General features: G+C 38.9%; 2 protein-coding genes across 2 annotated transcripts; both read left to right on the plus strand.

Moving 5' to 3' along the window:
• The first annotated feature begins 344 nt into the window (after positions 1-344).
• LOC114034914 (splicing factor 3B subunit 5) lies at positions 345-25,883 on the plus strand. Its single transcript, XM_027850739.1, has 2 exons — positions 345-696; positions 25,560-25,883. The coding sequence occupies exon 1, from the start codon at positions 427-429 to the stop codon at positions 685-687; it is 261 nt and encodes an 86-aa protein (XP_027706540.1). The 5' UTR covers positions 345-426; the 3' UTR covers positions 688-696; positions 25,560-25,883.
• LOC114034912 (splicing factor 3B subunit 5) lies at positions 25,135-25,883 on the plus strand. Its single transcript, XM_027850738.1, has one exon. The coding sequence runs from the start codon at positions 25,290-25,292 to the stop codon at positions 25,548-25,550; it is 261 nt and encodes an 86-aa protein (XP_027706539.1). The 5' UTR covers positions 25,135-25,289; the 3' UTR covers positions 25,551-25,883.
• Positions 25,884-26,105: the final 222 nt, after the last annotated feature.

The raw sequence follows: 26,105 nt of genomic DNA on the forward strand, positions 1-26,105 counted from the left end.
ATTTTTACTTTAACCGAACGCTGCAGAAGCCCACATTAAAAAACAACAACAACAACAAACGCACTTTACAATCCTGGCTTAAGAAAGAAATCTCGCAACTGACATCATAGACGCGACCTTCCTTAAACCCGGATCTTACGTCGACTACAAGTCCCAGCATGCAGCTCTTCCGCCCAGATGCCGTAAGGAACCCAGAATGCAATGCGCCTCCCTCCCCAGCTTCTCATCTCCCACTAAGTACGGTGGGATCTGTAGTCTTTGAAGACTCTTCTGCTTCCGGTTTCCGGAAGGAAAAGCGGAGGCTGCCTACCTGTGACGTCTAATGTCTGCGACTCCCGAAGTCCCGTCGTGCATCTCGGTACGCTCTCTTTGGTGTTTGGGACCAAGCTCTACCCGGGAAACGCCACAGGTGTGACGGCCGGCACCATGACGGACCGCTACACCATCCACAGCCAGCTGGAGCATCTGCAGTCCAAATACATCGGCACGGGCCACGCCGACACCACCAAGTGGGAATGGCTGGTGAACCAGCACCGCGACTCGTACTGCTCCTACATGGGCCACTTCGACCTCCTCAACTACTTCGCCATCGCCGAGAACGAGAGCAAGGCGCGCGTGCGCTTCAACCTGATGGAGAAGATGCTGCAGCCCTGCGGGCCCCCGGCCGACAAGCCTGAGGAGAACTGAGCCCCCGGGGTCTTTCCGACCCCCTCCGCCAGTCACCGCCCTCCCTCCTGAGAATGAATGGCTCTCTGGTCTCTTTAGTAACTTGGGGCACCGCGAGCACTGAGCCCCACCCGACTCGAGCCCGTTTTTGTCCCGCGAGGGGAGGAGCCTCGTGGTCCCCGCGCCTCAGCCTGGCGTTGGATCCGAAGTCTCATACGCTGTGCCGGGGGTCTGGGACTGTGCCTATGCCACGGCTCTGGAGCGGGGAAGGAGGAACTGAGAAGACGCACAAGATTTTTGTGTCGTCCGCCTTCCCCACCAGCCCCATACTGAAGTTTAACCCATCGTACAGTGCCTTGGCAGACCAGCTGTAATGGATAAAAGCGGGGAGGAGACCTTTAAAGACCAAAAAGCCCCCAGGAAACTAAGGACTTAGAGCCTGAAGAGACTTTAGATCACATATAATCCAGGTTGTCGGGTCTTGTTTAACCTGGGGTCTGTGAACTTGTGTTTAACTTTAATATCTGTATTTCAACATAATTGGTTTCCTTTGTAATCTTAATGTGTTTTGTGCATTTGAAAACATTGAGAATGGGTCCATAAACTTCACCTGGGCTGCCAAAGTGGTCCCTGTCTCAGAAACGGTCAAGAACTCATTAATCCAACAGATTCATTTTAGTTTGGGAAACTGAGGCTTAGAAAGGAAGGCACATGCCCAAGGTAGAACCACCATTTGAACCAAGATCTTACTCCAGTTCGGTGCTTTTTTTACTCTACTATGCCGCTTTCAAACAGCAGTTTTAAATTCATAATTGTATCTCATTACCCTTAGGTCTTCCTGCTACTTGTTACTTAACCTACTCTGAATCTTACTTGCTGCTCTCCTTGGGGTGCTGGCTTTCTGTCTTAGTGTTTCAGGATAATTGGCATGTAACTTAGCACATATTAGATGATGATAATGGAGGCAAATGGAATAGTAAATAGATAACCAGCCTCGGTAAGAAAAACCAGAGTTTGAATCCAGCCTCAGCTCATGGTGGCTGTCAGAAAAGCCATTATGAGCTGAGACAGGATGCAACCCAAGTAATGTCATTTAATATGTTACGGCCACTCTTAGTGGCTTAAGCTACTCTCATAAGACTCTTGATGATCTGTATTAGTAGAAGATTCTTTATTGGGTGTAACCTACAGAAATGAGTATGTGTAGCAGTGCAATAGCAGAAGACCCACTGGAGGAGTTTGGCTATAAATCATCACAGCAAGCATTGAATACCTGTACTTTGTAGATCAAAGCTCTTGGGCCCTGACCTAAAGGGGATTAAAATCTAGTTGCCCTATATGTTAGGCAAAGATAAATTTTTTAAAATTCCAAGTTAAAAATGGGTGACAGTGACTTTGTTGGAACTCGGGAGAAAGTGATCAAGTCATGGGGAGTGAGTTTTGGGCTGGACCCTGGCAGATTCACAGCCTGTGTTTAGCAGTTTTAAGCCCCAAGAAGGAGAAGGGGATGGGGTGGTCGTAAAAATTGGAAGACAATTGTGGAATTTTCAGAATACACGTAAATTAGAAACCAACTTCTCACATAATCAGCACTCAAATAAGGTTTTTTGTACAAGAAACTAAGGAGGAATGAGAATGAGCATATCTTTTAAGTGGATTCAGTTATAGCTTTGCTTTTACAGGAGAAAATTCTTAAAATATATTGGATTAAAACAAAAAAATGTTTACAACTGAATCTTATTGAAGCTTGGAAAAGTGAATAGTGAATAGAAATTGAAATATAAATTACTCAGTTGGATGAATGTGTTTTTAGGTTAGTATAAGATAGCTTTGAGAGGCTTCTAGTCATGGAAGATAGAGGGAACTCCTTGGAGTGGGGACTACTTGGATTTAAGTTCTGCCCCTGACATACTGACTATGTGATCAAGAGCAAGTTATATAATCTCTTAGTGCCTTGGACTTTTCTTTAAATTGGTGAATCATAAAGGAGTTGCTAATTTGCATAAGTAGAAGTTCATACACATCCTTTATTCTCTCAAATACCTGAAAGAAATATGATCTTCCAATAGTAATACTCTGTTGGGATGTATTCTAAAAATTCATCCATGACATCACGGAAATTGGATTGCCACAAGATTAAAAATTATGTATATATGCGACCTTTGACTGCTAGGTGGTACAGTGGATAGAGCTCTGGCCTTGGAGTCAGGAGGATTTGAATTCAAACTGGGTCTCATAAACTTAAAAGTTGTGTGACCCTGAGCAAGTTACTTAATCCTGTTTGCCTCAGTTCCTCATTTGTAAAATGAACTCGAGAAGAAAATGGCAAAACACTGTATCTTTGCCAAGAAAACCACAAATTGGGGTGATGGCGAGTCAGACACAACTGAAGCAACAGCAATATATTACCTTTGTTGTCTGTCTCCCTAAGACTACCACATAGTGGTAGACCTAGCAACTCGTGGCCAAGTAATTGTTTCATTCCTATTCATGTTGAAATTTTTATTTCAGTATTTCATTGGATGAGTGATCCCACTGAAGTGAGTGTTCCCTCCAACAGTTCAGATTAAAAACTAGCTAAGTCTTGTTCAGGTCCTATAAATCCTCAAAAGGAGATCCACCCAAAATGCTGGGTGACTTCCTCAGAGTCTTGTGTCTTCCAATGCAGCATGTAGGCTCTCCAACTGTTAATCCTTACTCTGGCTATATAACTGGCCCATCATTTCTGTCACAATTACTTCAGCCAGACATATCTAAGGGAAACTTTTTGTCCTCTCTGTTCCTAACCTCGATCATCATTCTCAGATGGCAACAAAAGGAAAGGAAGCTCCTTGTGTTGAGCAGAACTAGTTAAAAATATGCTCCTTTAAAATTTGCCCTTCCTAACTTCCCTAATAATACCAGCTGAAATTTATATAGTGCTTAAAGGTTTACAAAGTGCTCTTGAGCCTCACAACAACCCTGTGAAACAAATTAAATGGGGGCTGTGATTTTTATCAATGTGAGTAACAGTTCTACCAAAGTAGTTGGAGTACCACTCTGTAAGACTCCAAGTTGGAGAACCATTGCTGATCTACATTGTTAGAGAAAGTTTATTCATTGGGAATTTTCTGTACAAATGAATTCACAGGTCCTGACAAATGTGTATATATGTACACATGCACATATGTACATATATAATATTTGGATAGTAGTGCAATAATGGGGCCCATTTTCTCCCCGCTTCCCATCTTGACTTAAGGAGAGTTTTACTCTCAATCATTCCCACAGAAAACATGTCTGACAGTTTGTAGTGTTAGAGAGTTGTCTGGATCACTGAGAGGTACTTGCCCAAAGTTACACTGCCAATGTTACAGAGATTGGACTTGAACTCAGGTCTTTCCGACTTTAAACTAGTCTCTGCTATGCCATGCTGCCTCCTCTGAGGCAAATATTACAGGTATTCTGTCCTTTCTACAGGTGAGGAAAGAGAAAGGTGAAGTGACTAAGAAAGTCAGTGTGTTCTGATGGATAGTGTTAGACTGGGAGTCAGAAAGATCTGTGTTCAAATCCCACTAAAGACTCTAATTATGGGGACCACATGCAAGCACTTACATATGGTAATGGGGAAGAGTTCCAATGGGATCTGTAAAAGGCATATAGCATTTTCAAAAGGCTCTATTAATGTTCATGTTACTGCCCAAAGTCACACAGAGAAGTGTCAGGGAGGATTGGGTCCCAAGTGTTTTCTGACTCCCAGTCACTACACTCCACTGTACCACACCATTTCCATCTTTGTAGCTTCTCAAGCTCAATAATTTAAAGACGTATTTTGTTCTTCCCTCTCCTCAACTTTTATATCTGACAGCCAAGTCTTATGAATTGTAACTTTCTCAATTTCTCCCCCCAATCCCTACCTTTCCCACTGCTACCACTTTGGTTCAAGCCCTTATTATTTCTTACCTAGACTTTTATAATAGCCTCCTAATTGGTTTGTCCCCTAGTCTCTCCCCTGAGCAGTACTACCTTCACATGAAACCATCTTCCTAATGTGCAGTTCTGAACATTCCACCTTGTCAGAGTATCAACAACTACCTTTTGTCAATATGGTAAAATACAAAATTTGACATTTAAGGACCTGCACGATCTGTTTCCTACCTATATTTTCTACCTTGCCTCTACTTCACTTCATGTAAGGTCTGTATTAACCAAACACCCCATAGCTATTGCCCAGTCATGCCTTGACTTCTACCTTTGTGCTCTGGGTATGCTTAAACACATGTTGCTGTGACCTCCATACCTGAAATGAACTCTCTCCACATCTCTGTTGAAATTTTTTTCTTTCAAGCCTTAACCCAGGTACTGTTCCTCTATGAAACTTTTCTTTTTTTTCTTTGTGAGACAATCGGGGTTAAGTGACTTGCCCAGGGTCACACAGCTAGTAAGTGTCAAGTGTCTGAGACCTGAGTTTGAACTCAGGTCGTCCTGACTCCAAGGCCAGAGCTCTATACACTCTGCTACCTAGCTGCCTCTCTATTAAACTTTTCTGTTGCTCTCACACTAACATAATCTCCGTCCCCAAATCTCCCATCTCTCTTTTGTATTCTTCCTATGCATGTACCACATCTTAAGTTGTATTTAGTAAATTACAAAATCCTTGAGAAGGAGGGATTGTGTCACCTTTGTATCCTGAGTAACTGGTACTTTATCCATCACATGGTAGGTGTTGAAAAATGTTTGTTGAATTGAATGAAAATGGCTAGAACTTTTCCATTCACTTTCAAGTCACAGAATTACATAATTTGAGAGTTGGGACTTCAGCAGATATCTAGTTCAACTGGTATACCAAAGGAATCCCCACAATAACAGCTGACAAGTGGTCATCCAACCTCAACCTAAGGGAGAATCCCTGAAGAAGGGAGAATCCACTATCTCTTGAAGCAACCAATACCCCCTTTGGAGAACACTGTTAGCTCTAATCTGACCTCTGAACTAGGCAATTACTAGCTATGTGACCCTGGGCAAGTCACTTAACCCTGTTTGCTTCAGTTTCTTCATCTGTAAAATGGGCTGGCAAATGAAATGGCAAACCATTCCAGCATCTCTGCCAAGAAAAACCCAAATGTGGTCACAAAGAATTGGAATGACTGAAAACAATTGAACAATAACAACAATGGCTAGGAGATACTGACATTAAGCCTAGTTTTGTTTCTTTTCAACTTCTACCCGTTTCTTTTGATTTTATCCTCTGGGAACATAGCAACAAAAAACAAGTCTAATCCCTGTTCCATGACAGCCTTTTAATGCTATCATTAGTGTTCCCTGCGTGTCCTTTTCTCCAAGTATCATTCAGTTCCTTCAGTCAATCCTCATTTGTCATAAACTCAAGGCCCTTCACCATCCTGATTGTCCTCCTATGGACATTCTCCAGCTTATTAGTGTCTTTAAACCATGGTATCCAGAGCTGAACACAATATTCCAGATGAGGTCTGATGAGGGCAGAGGATAGTGAGACCTTTGCCTTCCTATTCCTGGAAGCTAGGTCCCTCTTAAATCATTTTAAGATTGCATAAGCTTTTCTTGGCTGTCTCATCAAACTACTGAGTCACATTAAGCTTGCAATACACTAAAACTCCGAGATCTGTTTCAGAACAACTGTTGTCTATCCATGCCTAACCCATCTTATGTTTGTGAAGTTGATTTTTTGTACCTAAGTGCAAGACTTTACATTTATCACTGATTAATTTTGTCTTATTAGATTCAGCCCGATGCTCTAGCCTGTCTTTTCTTTCACTGTGTTCATACCCCCCAGTTTTGTGTCATCTGCAAACTTGATGAGTATACTATTCATGTCTTTATACAAGTCAGATAAAAATATTAATCAGCACAAGAAGCACAGATCCCTGGACTCTACTGGAGGTCTCATGTATTTATATGATCTAAATGTATTTACATTGAACCATTAACTCTTTGGGCTCCCTACTTTGTCTTACCTTTTCCCCTAAGCCTGGGCAGTCCCAGAAACCATCCTGGAAAACCAGATGTCAGGAAAACCCACCATCATCAAGGATATACTCCCTCTTTGCTTTCCTCATTCATCCCCTCCACTGGCCCAGGCCACCCAGAACTAATCCAGGCTGCTCAACTGCTCACACTGCTTGAATAAGATGGGACTCACCAACTCTATTCCTCCTGGTGAGATAGGTAAGACTACTGGCTTTACCATCTACTGTGTTTTTTCACAGTGTAGACATCTGGCTCTGTTATCTGACATATGTAACCTAAGGACTCCTGGGTATTGCCATTCACCCTGTGAAGGGAATTATGATTTTCATATTGATTGATATGATATGTATAATGAATATACTAATCATTTAGATTTATCAGAGCTGCCTCTTCTGGCTTGGGAATCAGAAGCTAATGATGTAGCTTGAAATGATCACACTCTCACAATTACTATATTCCTGTGCCCATGTAGGTTAAGCAAAGCAAATCAAAGATCATAGAACCTGTTCCTATCACAGAACTCAGGTCCTGCCCCCCACCAAGTAACGAACCCCAAAGACTTGAAACAATACAGTTCCCACAGGATTCCAGAACACTTGTATTGTCCTGCACTTGTGGGCTTGTCATGGGAAACCACTCGATGCCCTGAAGATGCTTGTAATCTACCTCCCTCCCCTTTTCCCACTTGTGATCTATGTATATAAACTATGCCTTTGCTCCAGCATAGAGAACATTCCTCACTCTGAAAGTAATTAATTAAACCACTACTTGTTTTCTGGTACTCCAATCTCTGGCCTGCTTTGTGCAGCTCTGGGTATTCACAGATTAGAGACTGGTCCTGTCTGGACTATATCTAGAAGTCTGTTAACAACTCTGACTCTGTATCATTAGAACTTCTAGGGCTTTCCATTTGCCCTGCAGCTAAATATTTTTTTATGTGTATCTTTACCCATTACAGTGTGAATTCCTTAAAGCAGGGACTATCTTGCTTTTCTATTTGTTTCTGTAGTGCTGAGCACAGTACTTGGCCCATAGTTAGCTCTTCAATTATTTTCATGTCTTCATTCATTTGATTGTGTTATTGTTTAATCCACAGTCTTCTCCAGAAGAATAGTGTGAAAACTTTATCAAAAGCTTTGCTAAAATCATGTAAACTATATCCACAGTATTCCCCTTATCTACTAGTTTAGTAATCCTGTCAAAAAAAGAAAATGAGGTTAGTACAGCATGACCTGTTCTTGATAAAGCTATGGTGGCTCTTGGTCATCAACTTTTCCTTTTCTGTTTTCCAACCATCTCCTTATGATCCATTCTAGGATTTTCCCAGGAATTGAAGTCAGGCTCACTGGCTCACTGACCCCAGATGAGAGGGTATGAATGGACAAGGATCTGTCTCACTGGAAAGAGTACCCACATCAATGAGTTCATGGGTCTGCTGAAGTACCAAAGAATAATGGATTTTTCCAACTCATTTTTATCCTGGTTTTACTGAATGAGCTGTGGAAGAAAAACTCAAGTCCTCTGCTCACTTGGCATGACTGTTAGAAACAAAATTTTAAATTAAATTCTAAGTATGGTAACTTGTATAGAGGAATCCCAAAAGAAAAGAGTCTCCCCATACCTTTGAAAATTTCTTGAAGTAGCTAGGTGGCCTAGTGACTAGAGCACCAGCTCTGGATCAGGAAGACCTGAGTTCAAATGTGATCTCAGACCCTTACTAGCTGTGTGACCCTGGGCAAGTCACCCTATTCCCTAGAAGAAAAAAAAAAAAAGAAATTTTGAGTAACTTAAACAGAATAATAGTAACTTAATTTTGATCTAGCCAGGAGAAACCCATTCAGTCTGCTCAAAGATTAACACAAAAGAGCCTCCTGCCTTTTTCCAGTCACCACACCAATTTATCTTCCAGAGATCAGAATGCCTTGAACTTTCCCTTAATTTCCTTTTAGAAACTTGTTAGACCTTTGATAATGATGTCACAAAAATATTTCAGTCCAGGACACTGACATATCTTAATATTTTAGAAAGAAATAAGGGGGAAGAGAGTCCATATACCTAGTACGGAAGGTCCCTCTACTAATCCAGACTGATACTTGCTCTGCTTTGAGACTAAAAGTCTTAAGAGTGTTACTTTGGGCATGAAAGGTTAAGTGATTTGCCCAAGGTCACACAGACAATGTATATCAGAAGTAGGACTTGAACCAGGTCTTTCTGACTCTGAGGCCTGCTTTCTAGCCACCATACCATGTGGCCTTTCTGAATGATACATGCATCTCCATATACTCTTTTACCTTCAGAACAGCGTTCTTAATCTTTTTTTGAGTCATGGACCCTACACAGTCTGGTGAAGCCAAGGGACCCCTTCCCAGAATAAAGTTTTTAAATGCATAAAATCAATGACAAAGGAAACCAATTATATTTTTTAAAAAAAAGATGTAATTCTCTCCCCCCACCACTTTGTTGACCAGCTGAAATCTATCCATAGACCTCTTAGGATTCCATTGATCCCACTTTTAGAGCCCTCACTTCAGAATATGCTTGAATTGCATTTCACTTCTTGTTCATGATTATGGCTCAGTGCTTAAAAAATGAAGTTATATACATACAGATTATTTATGAAGAACATAATGAAATGTGACAAATATTTATATGTCACTTTCAACAAAAATAAAGTCCCATTTATCTGTGCAGATAATTTAGAGGGCAATTTTCTATTTATAGAAAAATAAAAATTAACAGTACACATCAAAGGGATATATGTAAAATAAGTTTCAATAACATGAGAAAGAATCACTTTCAATGGAAGATGTAAACCAGGTTATAGATAAATTACCATTGTGTCTATTTTAGTCTCTTTTAGTGAATGCAGATTGTATTAATAGTGCTGTCCATAGAGGAAAGTTGATATTTACCTTAACTCTTGAAAATTATATGACTGGGAAATGTAACTGTGGCACTGACCCAAGGTTAAGCGACATCCAAATATAGCAAATATTTGTGTTGTTTTTCTGGATCACATGTGAACAATGCTATTAATCCTGCCTATTGCACTGAAATGCTGCTTAAAAAATTTAAATAATCTCAATAATAAATAATTTACTATTAGTTTTATAGTTTCCTTCCTCATTTCCAATAGTATTCAAAGTTATCTGACCAATATTTTTTGAATATTGATTTATAATATTATTTTTACCTTATTTTGCTTCTAATCATTAAGATATTATTTGGTGACTTTAGGTGTCCAATACAACTAATTTGTGGCAGATAATTAAGAGGATTAAATTATTTCTGAGTTGCCTAACTAATCTGACTAGAAGTTAGGCTGAACTATTCAGATTGCCTGCCCACACTGCCTAAATCTTCCAATTTACTTAACCTTTGATTTAACCTAAATTTGAGTTTAAAAGTAATACATTTCAATAGATCACATCACCAAAAAAGTCACCATCCAGTGCATATTAACTAATTTATTTGAATTGAAACCTTTCTCTAGCCTGAGTAGTCAATTGTGGGAAGGACAAAAGAAACACCATTCTATTAAGTACTTTTCATGCCAATGCCTAAAGCATAAAATATATGGAAAGAGTAGCATGAGATAAGACAGGAAAGATAAGATGGTGCCAGATTGTGGAGGGCCCTGAATGTCAAGCAAATGATTGAAATTTACTTATTAAGTAATTAGAAACCACTGATGGATTCTAATCAGAGATGTGACATTATTAGATCTGTGCATAGGGAAGATAAGTCTGATAGTGGCATAAAGAATGTATTGGAGGAAGTAGAGAAAGAAAAGGTATAAGGGGGCTATTGAGTAGTCCAGGTGGATGCTAATGAGGTTCTTATACTAGAGGTGATGGCAGTTAGAACAGAGAAGAGACAGATGTGAGAAATGTTATGGAGATAGAATCCACACCACTTGGTAACTGACTGGATTTGAAAGTCAAAGGTAATAACAAGATTTCAAAGATGGGTTCCCTGGTAAATGGTGAGAACACTGAAAGAAACAGGACAGAGCACTGGTTCTGGAGTCAGAGGACCTAGGTTCAAATTCTACCTGTCATATTTACTAATTATGTGACCTTGGGTGAGAACCTTAATCTCCATGGACCTTAGTTCCCTTATCTATAAAATGAGGTCATTGGATTAAATGGCCTATGAAGTCCCTCAATATTCTGATATATGATCCTGTAATAGTAAAGTCAGAAGAAGGAGCAGGTTTTGAGGAAAAGATAAATTCATCTTCGGATATATCAAGGTTGAAATTCTGGTGGTATTGAGATAGATAAGTTATATGGGCTATTGGAGATGTGAGTATAGAGCTCAACAGAAAAATTAGGGATATGTCTATAGAGCTGAAAGTTATCTTCTCACAAGAGATAGCTGAAGTCATGGTAGTGAATAAGAGAGCCAAGGGAAGGACCATCAAGACAGAGTTTAGGACAGAACTTTGGGTAACATCCACCTTAGTGGGTCAGGTGGATGACCCATTCTTCTTCTTCTTCTTCTTCTTGGCTAGGCAATTGGGGTTAAGTGACTTGCCCAGGGCTACACTGCTAGTAAGTATCAAGTGTCTGAGGCCTGATTTGAACTTACATCCTCCTGACTCCAGGGCCAGTGCTCTATTCACTGTGCCACCTAGCTGATCCATTCCTCTTAATGAAGAACCAGCAAAGGAAACTGAAGGAGCTGTTAGAAAGGTAGAAGTACCAGAATAGTGTATTGTTTCAGAAGCTAAGCAAAAAGAAAATGTTCAGAACGGGATGGTCAGTGAAATCACCTCTGTCAAAAGGGACTGCCACTGTGGTCAGCAATTTTATGACTGCTTTAATTCATCTCATGGTGAATGTATAGACAGATTTGTAGCTTGTAATTGAGGAGACGTCATAAACACATGGGCAATGGCATCTGCAGGAGAGAGGTTCCTTTTAGCTATGGGTATGTAGACTAGATAAAGAGTCCCCATAAAAAAGCCAGATACTATTAGAAAGCCAAGTATGTCTGACTGCAAATCATTGTTCAAAGTATAGATGTAAAAGTAGGGCATCATATCAAGAGATACATTAGAGGCAAAGCATTTTCTGTATAAAAGTAGATTTGAGGTGACCCAGGTTGTATTGCTGCTTTATTGCAAAACTTCATACAAATATTAATTATTACATGGAATGAAGAAGCATTGACAACATGCTGGCATTTACAAAGTGACTAAGGACTGTACAGGTCCAGATTCAAATATGCTATTTATTTAGAAATTTTTGAGGAGGCCCTTCAGCAACCATGTTCCTTGTAGTCACTGTCTTTCCAGGATTTAGTTAGTTGTGCTATATCCCTCAATGAACCATGACTAAAATCCCTATACCTGTGACTGAGAGATCAAACCACTGAACATACACCCCAAAGAAAGTGAAGACAGAAAGGTCTCATATGGACCAAAATAATAATAGCAGCATTTTTTTGTGGTAGCAAAGAACCAGAAATAAAGCAGTGTCCATCCATTGGGGGATGGTCAAACAAATTGTAGTAATGAATGTAATAGAATATTACTGGACCATAAGAAACAATGAACATGAAAATTCAGAGAGGTATAGGAAGACATATGAACTGGCGCAGAAAGAAGTAAGCAAAGGCAGGAAAACTATACACAGTAACCACAACAATGGAAATGGAAATAACAACAAAAACTGAAACTGAACATTGTGGAATTACAAGGACCAAGCTTAGTTTTGGAGAAGAAATGAGAAAAGAAACCTCTCTTCTTTCCCTATAGAGGTGGGGAACTATGGGTGTGAAATGTTGAATATACTATGAGACTCAGTTCATGTGTTGGTTAGTTTTGCTGGGTAGCTAGCTCTCTGTTACAAGGGATGACTTCCTGGGTAGTGAAGGGAAAGGGAATATACTTAGAAATGAAGTCAATGTTAAAATGAAAAATATAAATAAAAAATAGATTCCTTGCTAATGGCTTATGTTGTATAAAAATGATATAATAGATTAAGTTTCTATAGGAGCTAGAGAAATTTTGAATCTACTAGAATCCAATTAAAAAGTAGAACCCAGCTGTGAAGCAGTTGCTCCTTTCTCGTGAAATCAGCTGTAAATGTCAAGCTTTATTCCAAGTAGACTTTGAATGGAACAACCTATTTAATTAAATACCAGTTAGTGGGGGGAAAAAGATCAGTTCTATCCTTTCTTTTCCCCTTGGAGTCTCTGCCCATATTAAAAATTATGGCTGTTCTGGGAGCTTAGCCGAGCTTTAGCTCAGCAATAAAAGATTGTCCTAGTTATTTCCCATGGGTTCTTTTTGGTTAATAACTCACAGAAGCTATGCTAATCCAATTAAAACTTCCAAACATGTTTGTAATGCAAACTCTCATTACAAAGTCTGTTACTATGAAGTTGAATTCTTTAGAGAAAATGGAATGGGCCTTCACTATGAAAGACTTGCTGGGAGCATAGAAAGTATATATGGTCCCAGAGCACCTCTTATTTCTGGGTTCATTATAAGCTTATTGGACATTTCGTCCCCAGTGTTTTGAGGTGGTGCCTTAGTTGAAGCCAAATTGCCAATCAAAATATGCCATTGGATATCTTGGCGTTTGTGAGTGGTCTTTCCTTAAAGATTTACAAACTGAATTTCAAACCTGCATATTAGATCCAAGTGAGAATTTGAAATGCTACCCCAATGGGAAAAAAAAACCCAACTAATTATATTTTTGCAGTAATAGCAGCTAGTATTTATGGTTTTTAAAATGCTTTATAAATATTTCTTATTTGATTCTCACAACAACCCTGTAAGGTAGGTGTCATAATTACCCTCATTTTACAGATGAGGAAACAGACTGAGAGTTTGTAACTTCCCCATGGCTACATAGCCAGTAGTTATCTAAGGCAGGCTTTGAACTCATCTTCCTGACTCTAAGTCCAAAGTTCCATTCGTTTATGTTACCTAGCTGCCCACTATTCTCAAAATCCTTGTGGTCACTTTCACCTTACTCTAATTTCCATATTCACTTAAGGCATTCTGTAATACTACTCAACTTAATGTAAGATACATTTCCCTTTAAAAAAAATAATTACCATCTCCTGGTTTTTTTAAATAATTTTCATTTCTGAAAATGCCCCTCCCTCATCTCCTATCTATAAAGTAATCTTTTGTGACAAAGAATTGAAAAAAGAAAGAAAAAAGCAATTTAACAAAACTATTCAATACATCAACTGAATAGCATACACAAATATACAGTGTCTATATCCATAGTCTTCCACCTTCACAAAGAAAGATTAAAGATGCATTTCTCAACTCATGCAAAATGAAGCTTGATTTTCTAAAATTACACAATGTTCAGTTTTAGTTTTGTTGTCACAGTATTTCTATTTCCATTTTTGTAGTTATTGTATAGATTCTTTTCCTGCTTCCCCTTTACTCTACATCAGTTTGTGTGTCTTCCCAGAGCTCTCTGAAGAATTCATATTCATTGTTTCTTATGGCCTACTAATATTCCATTACATTAATTCACCACAATTTGTTTAGTCATCCTTCAATCAATGGACATCTACTCTATTTCCAATTTTTTGTGAACAATATATTTTCAAAAAATCTGTGTGGTTTCTTTCTCAGCATTCCTTAAAAGATAGCGACAAGTGTATAATATCACTTGTGATTATATAACAAATAACTTATACCCATTTATATCCCTAAGCAACCTGAAGGTGGGAAGCAAAGAGTCATATACTCCCAAGAAAATCCCAAATGCCTGATTCATGAAAAGATGGTGGGGATGATGAGGGGGGTCAAAGGAGAAGAGGAGAGAAAGGGTAGAGAATGGAGGTATACCATTACACTTTTCTATATATTCAAAATCAGCAACCTCCTCTGTCTTATTATTTGATCCCACAATTCTCCCTTTGGAGAATACATGTCAATGAAGGGTCTTTGACTAAGGTACTAAGGCCAAATTTTTGAGAAGTCTTCTGGAACTATGAAGCACTCTCCTCAACTCAGGAAAGAACAGAGAATACCAGGAAGTATTATTATATCTAAAAATAGAAATATTATTCCCACAACTGTCAAGACAGAGAAGGAAATCAGACTGGTATGGTGCTCAGATGTAACACCTGGTTGTGGCAAAACAGTACTTCCTCCTTCTCTTTCTTATCTTTTAAAAATGTTTATTCATTTTATTTTTAATTTATGAAATAAAACAATCATTTCCATAACAGTAGAATAAAAAGATTGCACATGAAACTGCACATCTATTATGTACAGTTTGCTATTCCTTTTAAATATGTAATAAAGTTATCATGTATATTTCTTTTTTTCCCTTTTTTCCTTCCCTCCTCCCCATGCCCTAGAGATGGCTACCATGAGACACAAATACACACACACACACACACACACACACACACACACATGCATATGTGTGTGTATGTGTGTGTAAAATCATTCTATATACACTTCTATTTATCAGTTCTTTCTCTGGATGCAGATGCATCTTCCTTCATATGTCCTTTGTAGTCAATTCAGGTATTTATAATAGTCACAATGAATTAATTGCTCAAAGCTGTTCTTAAAACACTATTGCTATTACTGTTCTTGGTTCTGTTCATTTTGCTCTTCATTATTTCTAGCAAGTCTATCCATGTTTTTCTTCATTTTCATTAAAGGACAGCGTGTGTGTGTGTGTGTGTGTGTGTGTGTGTGTGTGTATGTCTGTGTCTGTGTATGTGTCTGTGTGTATAAGGGGTGGGGATGGAATAACTTGGATGTCATAAAGGACCAAATCATAGATTTGGAACTAGAAGGGACCTTAGAGCCCATCTAGTCCAACCCCATTGTTTTTACAGATAAGGAAACTGAGGCAAATGGTAGGTGACTTACCCAAAGTCACATAGCTAAGTGATAGAGCTGCTTTGCCAGTCATGAAACTCTAGTTGGAAATTTACAAAGAGGTAACAGTGCTTTGTATTTCTTTCTTCTTTCTGGGACTCCTGGACATCCAGATGTCAGGGCCAGAAGCATCAGAGCTGTTAGTGAGGCCACAGCTCCCTGTATATTGGGTACACCAAAGACCAGCCATAGCCCAGCACGAGGAACTGCATGATTGTGTGTTGATTAGAGACTGAAGTGGGACAATGAATGGTGCCAGCCCCATGGATGAAAACCAAGACAGGTTCAGAGTTTGCATCCTCTGGTAACATGACTTTAGTATTGGGAGCAGAAATAGATGCTGATAAAACAATTAATTTCCTTTTCCTGACAGACTTTGGAGATGAAATTCTTGAAAATGTTTCCTCAGAAAATCATTTGAGAGCACTTGAGAATATCCAGCTAAAGACTAGGTTGTGAAGAAGTTGAATTTTCTCTCCTTCATGGGAGTAGCTTTCAACCACTCAGGAGTTTTAATGTTGTAGCTTCTATTTCTTTTCATTCAGTAAATATACTCTAATTCATAATATGGGTATATACTCATTTTGGGGGCTTCGTGTAAAGTTAGTAAAGAAGTAAGATCTTAATGGGGGTGGAGGCATGAGCCATTTTTAGAAGTTTTAAGGTATTTTTCAATAACCTTCATCCTTTTACACCCTAAATTAAGTAAGGCAAGATAGAACCTGAGACAAGGCATCAGAAGGATGTTTGCTGTTGGGATCCATGGAGAACTGCCATCTTGTTTAATTTTTGAATGTAAGAGTCTGACTGAAGAGGCCCTGGGACTGGTAACTCAACCTCAGATCACCTAATGGTTTATCCAGAGATTACCTTCTGATTAGCTTCCTGACCACCTATCTACTTTTACCCTTAAAACTCGTATAAGGAAACTGTTTCTTTGGAGTGAAGAGGTCCTCTATCAAACATATGGAGGCTCATTCATGGGAATTTTTTTTAAGTTCTGTGAGTTTCAAGGATATTTCCCTTCACATTCTTTCTTCATTTCACCTAATAATACTTTTTAAGTTTAAATTTATGAATTTTGATTAACATTTTTTCTGCCTTTACTGGAATTATCCTCTTAAAAGTTTAATATTTAATGTGTTTTCCCTCTAGAATTCTCATCCTTCTTATTTTATTAAAATTATTTTTAAATTTTCATTTTGAACTTTTAAAATTGTTTTACCTTTTCTTCTTTGAAATTCTTTTATTTTTAGTCTAGTATTTTTTCCCCTTTTGGGATTTTCTCTTTTGACCAAACCTGAAAGTCCCATGGAATTCCAAATTCACTCTGTAATATTACTGTCACTATGTTATTGCCTAAAGTAGAGTTCATTGTTAGTATCTCTACTTGACATTATGTGCTTATCAGTGTTTATCATAATTACCAAATTAAGAGACAAAGTAAACAAAAAGGTAAACAAATTTAAGAAAACAATATATGTTGCCCCTTTTTTTCTCCCAAATCAAGTATATGCCTTCTCAGAAGTGAGGAAGAAGAAAGGAAATGGAGAATCACCTCCTAGATTCTTGACCTCCAGCAGGATTTTGGCAAAGGAGAAAATCCTTATGCCTCTGGAATCTGAATATTCATCCCCCTCTATAGCAATTGGGCTTCCTTTCTTTCTCTGTCTAGCAATTTCTAAGAAATAATCTATCTTCTGCAAGACTAATCCAGTGCATCTATAGATGCTTTTGGCATATGATACCTCTCATTATTTGTTCCAGTCTAACCTTGTCTGCTTCCTTGGATTTTATTGCTACTTTTACTATCACTTTCTTTAATAGACTCACCACCTATGACACAGGTAGATTTTTCACCTTCTCACTGAATGATACTGAGAAGCTTAGTAGCATCAGAACATGCTTACAACCACTCTTCCCAGGCATGTTGCTATATATCCTGTTGTCATACTCTACACTGCCCCTCTCTCAATCACTTCTCACCTCTTGCTCAGGGAACAGCAATTAAATCAAAATTACTATTATTCTCAGAAAGGGTTAGAAAACCAATTGCTCTATATACACATAACATTGGCATATATGTAAAATATGTGTACACACACATTCATGTATTTATATATGCATATATGTATACCATGTATATATGTATACTATGCATAAATGCATGTGTGTATATAGTCTCCCCAAAGTCTTAGTGCAGTCTTTTTTTCTTTTTGTAAATAGTATTTTATTTTTTCCAATTACATGTAAAGATAGTTTTTAACAATCATTTTTTGTAAGATTTTGAGTTCCAGATTTTTTCTCAATCCCTCCTTTCCATTCCCCCTCCCCAAAACAGCAAGCAATCTGATATAGATTATACATGTGCAATCATGTAAACATATTTCCACATTAGTCATGTTGTGAAAGAAGAAACAGAACAAAAGGGAAAAGTCACCAAAAAAAGTGAAAATAATGTTTCAATCTGCATTCAGACTTCACATTCTCTGGATGTGGATAGCATTTTCCTTCACGAGTCATTTTGAATTGTCTTGGATCACTGTTTTGCTGAAAAGAGCTAAGTCAATTATAGTCGATCATCGTACAACATTCTGTTACTGTGTACAATGTTATCCTGGTTCTGCTCACTTGCTTCAGTATCACTTCATGTAAGTCTTTCCAGGTTTTTCTGAAATCTTCCTGCTCATCATTTCTTATAGCATAATAATATTCTATTACATTCAAATACCATAGTTTCTTCAGCCATTTCCCAACTGATAGGCATTCCCTCAATTTCCAACTCTTTGCCACCACAAAAAGAGCTGCTGTAAATATTTTTGTACATGGAGGGCCTTTTCCCTTTTTTATGATCTCTTTGGGATACAGACCTAGTCGTGGTGTTACTAGATCAAAGGTCATACACAGTTTGATTGCCCTTTGGGAATAGTTCCAAATTGCTCTTCAGAATGGTTGGATCAGTTCACAATTCCACCAACGATGCATTAGTGTCCCAATTTTCCCACATCTCCAACATTTACCATTTTCCTTTTCTGTCATATGAGCCAATCTGATAGGTATTATGTGGTACCTCAGAGTTGTTTTAATTTGCATTTTTCCAGTCAATAGTGATTTAGAACATTTTTTCATATGACTATGGATACTTTAATTTTTTCATCTGAAAAGTGACTGTTCACATCTTTTGATCATTTATCAATTGGGGAATGATTTGTATTCTTGTAAGTTTGACTCAGTTCTCTATATATTTGAGAAATGAAGCTTTTATCAGAGATACTTGCTGTAAAGATTGTTTCCCAGCTTTCTGCTTTCCTTCTAATCTTGGTTGCATTGGTTTTGTTTGTGCAAAACCTTTTTAATTTAATGTAATCAAAATTATCCATTCTGCATTTCATAGTGTTCTCTATCTCTTGTTTGGTCTAACTTCTTCCCTTCTCTGTAGATCTGACAGGTAAACTATTCCGTGCTCTCCTAATTTGCTTATTGTATCACCCTTTATGTCTAAATCATGTACCCATTTTGACCTTATCTTGGTATATGGTATCTCACAAGATGTAGGTCTATGCCAAGTTTCTGCCATACTATTTTCCAGTTTTCCCAGCAGTTTTTGTCAAATAGTGAGTTCTTATCCCAGAAGCTGGAGTTTTTGGGCTTATCAAACAGCAAATTTCTATAGTAATGTACTACTGTGTCTTATATACGTAATCTATTTTACTGATCCACCACTCTATTTCTTAGCCAGTACCAAATAGTTTTTATGACTGCCACTTTCTAATATAGTTTTAGATGTGGTATGGCTAGGCCACCTTCCTTTGCATTTTTTTCATTAATTTCCTTGATATTCTTGACCTTTTGTTTTTCAAGATGAATTTTATTATTTTTTCTAGTTCTATAAAATAATTTTTGATAGTTTGATTGGTATGGCACTGAATAAGTAAATTAATTTAGGTAATCATTTTTATTATATTAACTCAACCTACCAATGAGCAATTCATATTTTTCCAATTGTTTAGATCTGACATGTGAAAAAGTGTTTTGTGATTGTGTTCATATAGTTCCTGAGTTTATCTTGGCAAGCAGACTTCCAAATACTCTACATTGTTTATAGTTTTTTAAATGGAATTTCTCTTTCTCTCTCTTGCTGCTGAGCTTTGTTGGTAATATATAGAAATGCTGATGATTTATGTGGATTTATTTTACATCCTGCAACTGTGCTAAAGTTGTTAATTATTTCAAGCAGCTTTTTGGTTGATTCCCTATGATTCTCTAAGTATACCATCATGTCATCTGCAGGGAGTGATAGATTTGTTTCCTTACTGCCTATTCTAATACCTTCAATTTCTTTTTCTTCTCTTACTGCTAAATCTAACATTTCTAGTACAATACTGAATAATAGTTGTGAAAATGGGCATCCTTGTTTCACCCCTGGATCTCACTGGGAGGGCTTTTAGCTTATCCCCATTACAGATAATGCTTGCTGATAGTTTTAGATAGAAACTACTTATGAATTTAAAGAAAGCTCCATTTATTCCTATGTTCTCTAGTATTTTTAATAGGAATGGGTGTTGTATTTTGTCAAAAGTTTTTTTCCGCATCTATTGAGATCATATAATTTCTGTTGGTTTTGTTATTGATATGGTCAATTATGCTAATAGTTTTCCTAATATTGAACCAGCCCTGCATTCCTGGTATAAATCCCTCCTGGTCATAGTGTATTATCCTGGTGATAGATTGCTGTGATCTCTTTCCTAATATTTTATTTAGATTTGTTGCATCAATATTCATTAGGGAAATTGGTCTACAATTTTTTTTTCTGTTTTGGCTCTTCCTGGTTTAGGTATCAGCACCATATTTGTGTCATAAAAGGAATTTCATAGGACTCCTTCTTCACCTATTTTTTCAAATAGTTAATAGAGTATTGGTATTAATTATTCTTTAAATGTTTGGTAGAATTCACTTGCAAATCCAAGTGGCCCTGGAGATTTTTTCTTAGAGAGTTCATTGATGGCTTGTTCAATTTCTTTTTTTGTTTTTTTTTTTTGTTTGTTAGGCAATTGGGGTTATGTGACTTGCCCAGGGTCACACAGCTAGTAAGTGTCAAGTGTTTGGTCTGAGGCTGGATTTGAACTCAGGTCCTCCTGACTTCAGGGCTGGTACTCTATTCACTGCGCCACCTAGCTGCCCCTTCAATTTCTTTTTTTAAATTGGATTATTTAAATATTTTATTTCCTCTTCTGTTAATCTGGGCAATTTATATTTTTGTAAATATTCATCCATTTCACTTAAGTTGTGAGATTTACTGGCATAACAGTTGGGCAAAATAGCTCCTAATTATTGCTTTAATTACCTCTTCATTGGTGGTGAATTCACCCTTTTTATTTTTGATATTGGTAATTTGGTTTTCTTTCTTTTTTAAAATCAAATTAACCAAAGGTTTATCTCTTTTATTGTTTTTTTTTAATAAAACCAGCTCTTAGTCTTATTTATTAATTCAATTATTTTCTTACTTTTGATTTTATTAATCTCTTCTTTGATTTTCAGAATTTCTAATTTAGTATTTAGTTGGGGATCTTTAATTTGTTCTTTTTCTAGCTTTTTTAGTTGCATGCCCAATTCATTGATCTCTTCTTTCTCTATTTTATTCATGTAAGCACTTAGAGATAAAAAAAAAAAAAAACTTCCCCTAAGAACTGCTTTTTCTGAATCCCATAAGTTTTGGTATGTTGTCTCATTATTGTCATTCTCTAGGATGAAGTTATTGATTGTTTCTATGATTTGTTGTTTGACCTATTCATTCTTTAGGATTAGATTATTTAGTTTACAAATAATTTTTAGTCTATCTTTCCATGGCCCTTTGTTATATGTAATTTTTATTGCATCATGATCTGAAAAGGATGCATTTATTATTTCTGCCTTTCTGCATTGGATTGTGAGATTTTTATATCCTAATATATGGCCAGTTTTTGTGTAGGTTCCATGTACCATTGAGAAAAAGGTATATTCCTTCATATCCTCATTCAATTTTCTCTAGAGGTCAATCATATCTAACTTTTCTAAAATTCTATTCATCTCCTTAACTTCTTTCTTGTTTATTTTGTGGTTAGATTTACCTAGTTCTGACGGGGGAGGTTGAAGTCCCCCACTAGTATAGTTTTTGCTGTCTATTTCTTCCTGTAACTCACTTAACTTCTCTAAGAATTTGGGTGCTATACCACTTGGTGCATATATGTTTAGTATTGATATTATTTCATTGTCTTTGGTACCTTTTTAGCAAGGTGTACTTTCCTTCCTTGTCTCTTTTAATTAGATTGATTTTTGCTTTGTCTAGGACCAAAATTGCTACCCCTGCTTTTTTTTTTTTTACTTCAGCTGAAGCATAATATATTCTGCTCCAACCTTTTACCTTTATTCTGTGTGTGTCTGCTTCGAATGTTTCTTGTAAACAACACATTGTAATAGGGTTCTGGTTTTTAATCCATTTTGCTATCTACTTCTGTTTTATGGGCGAGTTTATCCCATAAACAGTTATGATTACTATGTATTTCCTTCCATTCTATTTTCCCCATTTATTCTTTTCTCTCTCTCTCTCTCTCCTTTTACCCTGTCCCTCTTCACCAGTGTTTTGCGTCTGACCACTACCTCCCTCAATCTGCCCTCCCTTCTATCAGCCCTCCCCTTTTCTTTTCCCCTTCCCCTCCTACTTCCCTATACAGTAAGATAGATTTCTTTACCCAACTTAGTGTGTTATTCCCTCTTTGAGCCAAATCCAATGAGCGTATGGTTCAAAAAATGCTCACACCTTCCCTTCTTTCATGACTCATGTGATATAATTTACCCCACTCTGCCTCCCCCTTTCCTCTTCTTCCAGTACAACTCTTTTTTAACTCCTTAATTTTTTTTTTATCATCACATCAAAGTCAACTTATACCCACAACCCTCTAAATATCCTCCTAACTGCTCTCCCAAGAGGCCTTCTTGGGTTTGAGACCAATTAATATTCCCCTTTGAGGTTTTGCATGTAGGCATTTTGACACTGTTGTCCTTTTCTGAGTTTGTGTTTTGATCTTCCCTGTCGCCATAGCAGCTTTCTATGGTCAGGGCTCTTTTTTGTTTTTTTGCTCATTTTTAAAAGTTGAGCTCTGCTCCTGGGTTATAGAGGGCACTGTTCCAAGTTTCTTACACTGGGGGGCCAGGGGTCTGGTCCCTGGCTTTCTGTGTGGGGCCTCTGAGGCTGGCAGCTTATCCACTGTGCTAGAGAGGCCCAACCTATTCATGTCTGCTGTGCCCTGTGTTCTGTGGCTGGTAGTTTGCCTGCTGCTCTCGGGCTGGGGGCCTCACAGCTGGCTTGCTGTGTCAGGACCGTGGGGGCCTTGGTTGCTGATCTGTGCTGTGGCTAAGAGCCTCCCGCTGGCTTTCTAGACACTGCCTGGGCTGGGCTCCACTCCCTTTTACCCAAGGGAGACAGACCTTTTCTGAAGTCCTTCTAAGTTCTCTTGGCCTGGAAAATGGTTTCACTCCACCTTTTTTGTAGATTCTGTTGCTCCAGAATTCTTTTAGAGGCTTTCTGAGAGAAACTGGGGAGAGCTCAGGTAACTTCTGCCATCTTGGCTCCTGTCTTGTCTTAAAGCTCTTTGAGGGCAGGCATTATCTTATTTTTGCATGTATATCCCCAGCACCAAGCACAGTACCTGGTACATAAGTAGGCACATAATAGTTTGTTGGTTTGTTTTTTTTTTCATTCAGTTAATTCATTGAAATATAAGAAGGGAACAGCAAGTGGGAGCACAGTCCATCTCTCATGAGTACTGATTCCTCACACTCAGGAGGGGATCCAGAAAAGTTTGACTTTTGTGCCAGGACAACAGAAGAATCAAATGAGGAAGAAACTAAGGAAAAAGGCAGGTTTGTTCTCATCATAAGAGTAGGTTTTCAGACACACACTAGTACACTAGATGACAGAATCAAGACTAGAAAGGGAAGATCAAGATAGAGTATCAAGCTGGACTAAGTTGATAACAATAAATGTAAAACCTTACATTTGACCTAAAAAAATTTTGATTTCACAAGGACAAGCTGACTAGCCAATAGCTTGTCTGAAAAAGCTGGAGAATGTAGTTGTCTGGAAGTTCAATAGGAATCAATAGTGTGATATGGCAGCCAAAAACACATATGCAATCCTCCACTGCATTGAGAGGCAGTGTACAGAAATAAGGAGGTGAGATTATTGCTATCCTCTGTCCCTGTCAGACAAAAACTTGAACATCTGTAAGGGCAGGTATGTACTCATTGTAAGAGTGAACATAAGCATCCAAAAGCTAGAGAGTGTAGGTCCCACTGTAATGCAATGGAGAAAGTGCTGATCTTAGAATTACAGGACCTAGGTTTGAAACCTGGCTTTGCTACTTACTATCTGTGTAAATTTAACACCTCTCTCTGGGCCTCAGTTTCTTCATTTGTGAAATAAGGAAGTGGGGACCTCTAAAATCCCTTTCAGCACTAACTTATAATCCTTTGATACAGAGAAAAAAATCAAGAGTGTTGAAAGCCTTAAATTCACTGAAGAATGGTTGAAGGAAGGAGAGAAATCTAGCCTAGATCACATTTAATCAGCACTTGATTAGGTGCTGATTGTTAGAAAGGCCATTACTAGGAACAGGAATTAGTTTTATTTGCTGGGCTCCAGAGGCCAGAATAAGAATAATGGGTGTAAATTACAAATAACCACAAGCTAAGTATAGATGACATCATCAAAACAGTGCCTTAAGACTAAGGCAGGAAGGGTTCTCCTTCACCAAAGCTCTTCAAGTAAACGCTGAATACCCTGAGTACTTTGTAAAAAAAATGTTCTTTCTCCAAGTCAAAAAGCATTTAAATGCTTATGGTAGGCCTATTACTGTGCTAAGAAGCATTATTGGGGACATAAGGCAAGGCAAAAAAAAAAAAAGGCATCTCACCTTCTAATGGGGGAGACATCAGGCCAAGGGAGGGGCTGCACCAGATCGAAGGTGACGTCTATGGACCCTTTCTCAAAATGATGTTTTAAAAAAAAATTATGTATATATAATCCGTAAGATTACGAAGGGAACATTATATTCTAAAAGTTTATCAGAATTTTAAGAAAAGTTCACGGACCCATAGTTAAGAGCTCCTGGACTTGACGAGTCCCTTTCGAGTCCCAGGTTGGATTTTATGGCTCGGGTTCCCGCCTTTGCTTTCTCTGAGGCAGATGTGAGGTGTCACTCAATAAAAGTACAGGTACTATGGGCTCACCTCACTGTAACTTTGCCACCGCCTACCCAGGTCTACAAGCACAAAGTTCCAAATCCCAAGCTTCTCCCAAGAAACGTCTAACCATCTGAGGCTCACCGATTTTTAAACCCAGATCTTACGCAGACTACAAGTCCCAGCATGCAGCGCTCCCTGCTCCGAGCAATGCGGAGGGACAATTGAAATAGAGAATGCTACACGCCCGCGACCAAGCATGATGGGATTTGTGGTTTGGAAGAGGATTTTAAAGCCGCAATTTCCCATGCGTAAAGACAACTCGCTGCTTCCGCATCCGGTTTTCGGGAAGACCAATTAGGAAAGCGTTCAGATCTGTGACGTCTAACGCCTGCGACGCCCGAGGTTCTGTAGCGTACGTTCCGGTTCTCTTTCGCTCTCTTCGGGGTTTCCGGGAGCTACCTCTACCCGGGAAACGCCACAGGTGTGACGGCCGCCGCCTGGACTAGTGAGCAGCGCAGGACGCGCCCTCGGCACCATGACGGACCGCTACACCATCCACAGCCAGCTGGAGCATCTGCAGTCCAAATACATCGGCACGGGCCACGCCGACACCACCAAGTGGGAATGGCTGGTGAACCAGCACCGCGACTCGTACTGCTCCTACATGGGCCACTTCGACCTCCTCAACTACTTCGCCATCGCCGAGAACGAGAGCAAGGCGCGTGTGCGCTTCAACCTGATGGAGAAGATGCTGCAGCCCTGCGGGCCCCCGGCCGACAAGCCTGAGGAGAACTGAGCCCCCGGGGTCTTGCCGTCCCCGGCGCCCTCCGGCCCTGCCCCCGACCCAGAAGGCCGCTCTGATTTCCCGCTCCTCGAGCCCTTCCAGGCCTGCGCCCGTCTCTGACCCCCGAGGAAGGTCGGCGTCGTCCTGCTGCTGCCGCGGTGCCTCGGCTGGGCGGGTCCTTCCTGGGTTAAGAAGAACCCAGGGACTGTGATTATGGGGTGTCCTCAGCGATGGCGAATGGCCGGGCAGCGACTCTGGAGAGGGAGATTAACTTGGAAACTTGTGTTTGGATTTTGGTGTTTGTTTTTCACTTCCTCCCCATAAAGTTAAAATCTTTTGAGCAAATCCAAGGTGTAAGAGAGTGTGTGTTTGGTGGGAATGAGGGAGACTGTGGGAAATGGGTGACAGGCATCACGGTTTGCACTTCCCCAAGCAGAAGATAATGGGATTTAAACTTGAAAAGGATTCCTAGAGGTCGTCTGGTCCCACACCCACGTTTACAGATGAGAACAGTGAGGCTTGTACAAGAAATTATTTATTCACACAGAGCCATACTTTGAACCCAGG

The sequence above is a fragment of the Vombatus ursinus genome, unplaced genomic scaffold (assembly GCF_900497805.2).
Source record: "Vombatus ursinus unplaced genomic scaffold, bare-nosed wombat genome assembly UNPS02009132.1, whole genome shotgun sequence".
Taxonomy (NCBI): Eukaryota; Metazoa; Chordata; class Mammalia; order Diprotodontia; family Vombatidae; genus Vombatus; species Vombatus ursinus.